Genomic DNA, 7979 nt, shown 5'->3' on the forward strand with positions numbered 1-7979 from the left:
GGTAAGTTCAACGAACCAGACGTACGGCTATAAATAAACGTTTGGTACGTTCAACGAACCAGACGTACGGCTATAAATAAACGTTGGGTAAGTTCACCGGACCAGTTGTGGAAGTGTAGGTGTTTTATATGGTCCTTAGAGAAACTGATGTTTGTAACGCTGGTGAAGATTATGTAAATAAATAACAGAATTTAATCTTCGCGTATAAAATATATATTTAACAGACTTATTGCTTTTTTCAATCAGCTTTATTCGGGTTTTTAAATATTCACATTTTACCGCGGAACAATAAATATTGGAAAATACTAAAACCAGATGTTATTGACCTTAAATTTATATTAGAAATTTAAAAAAAAATCGCAAAAACACATTCCTGTCAATAATGCCCATTAAGATAAATTTAGTGAATATTTTAGCGCACAGTTGAAAATTTCAACGAGTTTTAATCATTACTAAAAAACAATTTTTTGACGTCTCCTATAAAGTCGCTTTAAGAACTATATATGCAAATTTTAATATAGTAAGATTTTATTAAACAAAAGCAAAATAAGGTTTACCACCCCCTCACGGCAGAAAACGGAGAGAATACAGTTGTAAATGATAGCACCAAGTGGCTACCCAGGTCCAAGTAATAGACAAGTTCTTCCTGTTTATTGTGGTTATATAAAACGTACAGTATGGTTAAAGGACGTAGAAATGTCAACCAGACAAAGTTGTAATAGAGCACCACATCAACTAGTATTTTGTTCTGACATTCTGGACCACAGGTTTGTTTTTCTAGTCGATCGCAAGGACCTGAAAGTAATCACACATGTTTTCTGTTTTAAAGGAACTGAAGACAAACTTCAACTAGCTAGGCTATCTAGTAATGTTAGAAAAATAACTGTTATTCTTCAGATAATAAAATATATCGCCACTCCACCAGGATTAGTATTACAATGGTTATGCTACCAGCTAGATTTGGAGTTCTCATTCTGATAGCGACATCTCTTGTAAGATTTGTAAACAGAGCCTCCTGGTGAGTAACTATGGTGCAGAATACGCTCCTTTTAAAATTTTAAGAGCGATTTCTAAAAATTAACTGTTGACTTAACCGTTAATCTGTGGTCTTTTAACGCTAAATTTCGGAATTTGATCCCTGTATTGGATACAAGACCGAGGTCTTAATAACAAACACTGAACTTAATAATTGGAAACAATATTAATAGTTTCTTTTTGAGTGAACTTAATGTTTTTTATTACAGCTTTTAGAGTAAAGAAGAACATTTTAAAAACAAATACGACGTTTTAATCGCTGGCCGATTCTTCTTAATACACAGGTTTTAACGTTAAAGAAGGTTTTTATACTTAAATAAACATTAAACAATATAAATATAGCGTCTTAAATGTTTGAAAATAAATCATTTCTTATTGTAAAAAATTAATTTGTAACAGAAAAAAAGAAAAATTATGATCAGTAGCAAACTCAAACGAAGCTATTCAAATAAATACATTGTGTGTGTCAGTGTTCAATAAAATAATAATCGGTTTAGTATTTCAAAGTATCATAAATGTTTATACCGACACTAAGCCTATACGTATTTATTTACCAAAGTTTTAGTGTCTGTACAGTTCGCCATTATCGGGACACTGGTTATTGTCGAATCATTAAGAAGACAACCCTGGCACGAAAACGTTTCTAACAATGGAGCCAATAACAAGCGAAATGATTTAGGAGTTATTACATTAGACAAAATAGAGACGAAGTTTGATAAAGTAACTTTTTATCGTTAGTGAAATTGGTAACGAAATTGTAATAAACTAATTATCAAAAAAAAGAAAATTCAAAATTATACATTGGTGAAAACTTTGTAGGTAAAATGCAATCATGTATAATACTTTATTAATGGGATTTAATGATTAGGAGCCAAATTCCCATAGAAGGAATCTAATTTCACTAGTCTGATAGGTGCTTCCATCTATCGGCCGAAAGTCGATATTATTTCTCGTGTATTGTGTATAGCAGTTAGTCAAGAATATAAGTAGACTACATAAGTTCAGTAGATTCTTCATAAGACTGATATTTTTTAAATGTGCCATTTTTGTAACCAAAATGCAACAAAGAAATTTCAATTTGTGCATCTTTGGAGATCTAGTGATTAGGACGCTCGACTCGCAATCTGCGGGTTGCAGGATCGAAACCCATCGCTGAACATGCTCGCTCTTTCACCTTTGGGGGCGTTAAAATGTAATGGTCCATCCCACTGTTCGTTGGCAGAGTAGCCCAAGCGTTGGCGGTGGATGGTTTCGACAAGCTGCCTTCCATCTAGTCTGTCACTTCAAAATTAGGCACGACTAGCGCAGACAGTCCTCGACTAACTTTGCGCGAAAATTCAACAAACAAACAAAATATGCCCCCAGTGGCACAGCGGTATGTCTGCGGACTTACAACGCTAGAATCCGGGTTTCGATACCCGTGGTGGGCAGAGCTCATCTAGCCCATTGTGTTGTTTTGTGCTTAATTACAAACAAATAAACGTATGGTTGGTTCCATTCCACTGGATAAAACGATCTTGCAGTTAGCAAGATTCACGAAGGTTCCTCTCGTTTGGAGTTGAAACTCGAAGCCTAAATGGTGCGTATTGAAAAGTTAAACTTTAAAAATTAGAAAAATAGTTTAAGTTCCACAATTGGAAAAGTTCGAAAATGTTGATCATATTAAACGTGTTGGTGTTACAGATCGGAGAAGTAAATCTCATTACCCCCCAACCTGTTCCCGTGTAAAATGTTCTTTACAGTCCTTGTTGTTAATTGTTGTAATACAGAAATAATAAAGTTATTTGTTCAGCAGTATATAAGTGAAATTATCACATATATATATATATTTAACGCTTGCACACGTACAAATTCACACACAATTTAAAATGAAGAACCGTATAACGTGCCGGTATTTCATGTAACACTCCGCTGAGGGTCAGGTAAGGCAATGATATGCTTGGTCAAATTGCCATGACAATGTTTTCGTCCATGTGTGGCATTTTAATCTCATTCACCAATGACCACCCCTATATAATTACTGGAAGAACCCTGTTATGTAAAACTTGTTTTTGTCAGATATACAGAGCATAATATCTAAGGTTGCAACGTTTCACGAGGTTAACCTTGTAACCATAAATATTATATCCGTTATATTATACAGAGTATAATATCTAAGGTTGGAACGTTTCTCGAGGTTAACCTTGTAACCATAAATATTATATCCGTTATATTATACAGAGTATAATATCTAAGGTTGCAACGTTTCTCAAGGTTAACCTTGTAACCATAAATATAATATCCGTTATATTATACAGAGTATAATATCTAAGGTTGCAACGTTTCACGAGGTTAACCATAAATATTACATCCGTTATATTATACAGAGTATAATATCTAAGGTTGCAACGTTTCACGAGGTTAACCATAAATATTACATCCGTTATATTATACAGAGTATAATATCTAAGGTTGCAACGTTTCACGAGGCTAACCTTGTAACCATAAATATTATATCCGTTATCACCTCCGTATAAACTTGCACATTGCACCATCCGAAGGAGGGGGGAGAGAGTATAGTGAAATGACGTTAGTAAATAATATGGGTTTGGAGAAAACCAGTTTTTGAATATTATTGTACATACGGCGTTTCAGATCTTATAGCTTTAGTACAAAGTTGTCAAGTTACTTCTTAGAACACTACCCTTTCGGAAGGTTTCTAGCAAAAAGCACCAGAAAATAACGTTTTGATCAATAAACACGTTCAACATAGAAAGTCATGTAAAGGTTTTGTTACGCAGACCCGTTTAAGCGTTGACCGTTATATTAAGTGATACCGTAGTTTTATAATATCACGTGACTTCTTCTTTTTACCGTAAACATGTAGATAGCTTGGTTACCACAGTAACACGTAAAAAAAGCAAAATCCATGCAATGCGGACTCCAATTTTCTGTAGAAGTTAAAAGCGAATCCTCATCCACCATACTGTCAATTATTCCTTTCAAAGACTTCTATCAGAAAAACACCAGACCACTTAGGCACAGTTGGAATAACGAAAGTGTCCACCATACTGTGAATGTCGCCTTTCAAAGACTTCTATCAGAAAAACACCAGACCGCTTAGGCACAGTTGAATTAACGAAAGTGTCCACCATACTGTGAATGTCACCTTTCAAAGACTTCTATCAGAAAAACACCAGACCACTTGGGCACAGTTGAATTAACGAAAGTGTTCGTGTGGTTTCTGTAACAATAAGAAACGAAACAATGCGACTTTCAACAATGTACTAGACTAAGGGTGTCAGATATGATAAGTTTGTGAAGTCGTGTCTGATTCGTTAACCTTGACCTTGTGTTGATGGTTTGACTTACCATCGTGTAAGATAGTAAATCACTCGTTCATTGAATACAGACACAAATATCGATTCAATTATTGAAATGTTAGAACTGAAAACATCCCAGTAACTCCTTTGCATTCAGTCTATAAACACATATTTTGGTAATGAACCAAGAACGACACGCTCAACGTGTCCGGTATTGTTTGTTTATAATTAAGCACAAAGCTACACAATGGGCTATCTTTGCTCTGCTAACCACAGGTATCGAAACCCGGATTCTAGCGTTGTAAGTCCGCAGACATATCGCTGTGCCTCTGGGGGCACGTGTCAAGTAAACTACCTCCACAGATTAGATTTCAGTTTTTTTTTTTCTCGTTTTCCGAGGCAGTAATCAAAATGGACTTTTTTCTTCTTATTACGATTAATATTTTCTTGTGGTGTTTGAGTACATGTTTATACTACACATCTAAAGTTTTTGGTTAGTTTGATCTCGCTCTTATGTTACCATGGTGTCGGGAAAAATGGTTTGATTCATTTCTTGTAAGCATGAAAACTGGATAATACATGTTTACTTCATTCTGTATGATCATAACACCAAGACAACACGCCTTTCCTCTATTTTGTGGCACCATGGCAACTAGATAATATATCTTTGCTCTATTTTTTAGTGCCATAACAACTGGATAGTTTATCTTTATTTTCTAGTACCATGGCAACTGGATGGTGTATCTTTTCTCCAAATTGTGTTACAATGGCATCCAAAATGCAACATGAGAGCGGCTGATCGAGAACTGTACGATATCAGAACATATTTCATTGTCTATAACAACAGCTAAGTAGGTAGTAACAGTAATTTCTTAGTTGAGGGTTGATTTTTAGCCCTCATTTCTGGAAGAAATAATTATTTTAAACCTAAAACATTCAATAAGGTTAAGAAACCTAAACAGGTGTTCGGTGTTTGTTTGTACTTCCGCATAAAATCGTCATTTACTAGCTTTATGGCTGGAATTGTATTTAGCTAATCATGTCTAACAGTGCCAAAAAAATCAAGCCATGACTCAGAGAAGAAATGATTCAGATATTCGTCTTATAATTGAAAGAGTGATGTTTTTACAGGGTACATTTTATCCAAAAAAATCCTTTGTTTTTAGAAGTTATGTAAACTACATGGAAAGCCTGTAATTGAATATTGTCAATGACATGCGTACTGGAGGCAAATTAAAGTCACCGAACCGAGAATAATATTAATTCTACTGGTCCGAGCGTGGCCTAGTGATTAGTGTCCCAACTGTGAATCCGAGGGTTCGCAGCCTATTGCACCGCATTTTGGGAAAGTTTTGTATAAACAGAGATGGTTTTATTTCACTATTCAGTTACATATAAGTAGCCCAATAGATGCCTTCCGTTTATTATATCAGTTCAAAATTAGAGACGAGCATGCGCACATAGCCCATTAAAATGGCAGTGTACTAAACTATACTTTACTAAACCGGAAAAATAAAATTAAAATTTTAACGGAAAGTACGAATCGTTGGTTATTCGTAGAATTGCTATAAGAAGTATCCAAAGTAAAATAAATGCTGCAATAAAAAGTACACAAAGAAATAAGTGATACCAGTTGGATAGATTATAAAACGATTTTCAATCCCTACTTTGGTTGGTAAATTTAGACTTTTTCATTTAGCTATACCTATCACAATGCCAACCAAAGTAGAGATTGCAAATCATTTTAAAACCTATCCAATTAGTATCGGAATATCAAAAGCGGATACCCACAGACCAGTCGAGTAAGCTGGAGAAATATTGTCCAAGCCATCTAGGCGCTAGCCCCGCTGACGTGATCAGGTAGGTAGTAGACGAAAAAGTTGCTGTTTTAGAAATTTTTGAATTGTTATACCGGAAATGTTAGCGACCTTTTTAGCGTATTATTAGTATATATATGTATGCACATAATATATTGTAACTAATACTTTAAATGGTCGGGTTTTTGGCTCAGAGATTCAATAGGGTGGTTTTTCGGCGTGTGAATTTTTTGGAAACCTTGTCGATCCCCACTATTAAGTACTACCGTATTTAATAATAACACTTCTTCGGGTTGATTATATGAGCCAATAAATGTAGTGCATTATTTGAGTTTTTGTACACCAGGATGCTGCCCAGGTAACGTCCTGTTATTTTGGCTTCTAAGCCTAAAGCCTCGGCTTTTGCTAGAATTTACATATAATCTCATGCACTTATGGAAAGTTGGTTGTTTTAAAGAGTATGGTTACTGATGTTGAGGACATATTAGGCTTCGTTGAGTCAGTTAAAGTTCGTGACTGTTTTATGAATATAAAAAAGTTGAACTCGTACCTGAATAAGATTTCCCAAGTGGCGGCGGAAGGGGGTCTTTAGTCTCTGTTAAAACGAGTCTGGTCTGATTCTTCAAGAGGGTTGGGGTCATCAGAAGCCTGAAGGTACAATACACAATCACCAGAGCTTGAGGGAGAGTCAACACCACGTACTGCCACTGCAGATAAGTCAGGTAATGTCGCCCCAAAGTTTGTAGGCAGATCATAAAGCCAACTTTGTAGCCAGTTGTGGCGTTGGCATTATTTGGTATGACCAGAAGACTGTCTAGAAAGAAGAGGGACTTTACTGTTCCCTTGTCTTCTCCGTAGACCGCCACCACATCGTACAGAAGCTGTGGTATAAGCCAAGCTAAGCACGTGGCCAAACTTGCCGCGCGTGCTCCGAGTTGGGGCTGTTTGTAGACAATAATTAGATATCTATAAAGCAAACGGACGGCTAGGAGTGATAGGAGAACAGCTCCTGCTTCAGTTGTGATAAAACACTGCAGGAGACAATATCGACGAGAATCTAGCACTGGCCACTGACCATTCGCTAAACTGTAGGCCATGTAAGGTGTCCAGCTGCTAAGGTACACCAGACCTGTTAACAACACGGCTCCTTGAGTCAGCACATGCAGACAGGAACGAGGATGAAGAGCCAGTTTTATGAGCGCTTGGAAGTTGAGTAAATACACAAAAGTCAGAAGCATTAAACGTGATATGTTGGAGATTACGAGGAAAAGATCCATGTTGACTTAAACTTTAAAGATGTCGTGATGACTGTTTTCTACGAAGCAGCACTAAGCAACGACTTTGACCACTGTGTTTAGGAAAAACACCATCTTACAGACGAGTTCCGAACTCTAGTTTAACGCGAACAATATTGGACCAAGATCACTGCATACGGGACTAGTAAGGTCTAAGATCCTACCTGTTACTAATCTCACGTGCAAGCGGTCGTTTGCGGTCACTGCCCCAGATAGGAGACAGCGTTACTGGTGCAAGACACAGCCGTTAATCGAGCTACGGACTTCCGCTTGCTAGTTAACTGTAACTTACAAACAAAAAGTGATCTAACGTGCATCTTTTGTGACGTAGAAGTAGAACGGTTGCAAAAGCGTTGTTAGTTTGATACGAGACAGTTGATCAGATCTGTCTGTGAACGTATTTAAAAAACACGGAACTTCACGTGAAAAACAGGATAATCTGTTATGGGATAAAGATAGAAATATGTGAAAAACAGGATAATCTGTTATGGGATAAAGATAGAAATATGTAAAAAACAGGATAATCTGTT

The 7979-nt window shown here is 36.4% G+C and overlaps 1 protein-coding gene across 1 annotated transcript in view; it reads right to left on the reverse strand.

Annotated features, from left to right (window-relative positions):
* Positions 1 to 612: 612 nt before the first annotated feature.
* Positions 613 to 7979, reverse strand: part of LOC106469033 (putative fatty acyl-CoA reductase CG5065) — a 30127-nt gene continuing 22760 nt past the window's right edge. Inside the window, exon 12 of the mRNA XM_022397431.1 lies at positions 613 to 795. Coding sequence (XP_022253139.1) covers positions 732 to 795 — 64 coding nt within the window. The 3' untranslated portion in view covers positions 613 to 731. The remainder of the gene's footprint in view (positions 796 to 7979) is intronic.

Source organism: Limulus polyphemus, unplaced genomic scaffold (assembly GCF_000517525.1).
Source record: "Limulus polyphemus unplaced genomic scaffold, Limulus_polyphemus-2.1.2 Scaffold3270, whole genome shotgun sequence".
Taxonomy (NCBI): Eukaryota; Metazoa; Arthropoda; class Merostomata; order Xiphosura; family Limulidae; genus Limulus; species Limulus polyphemus.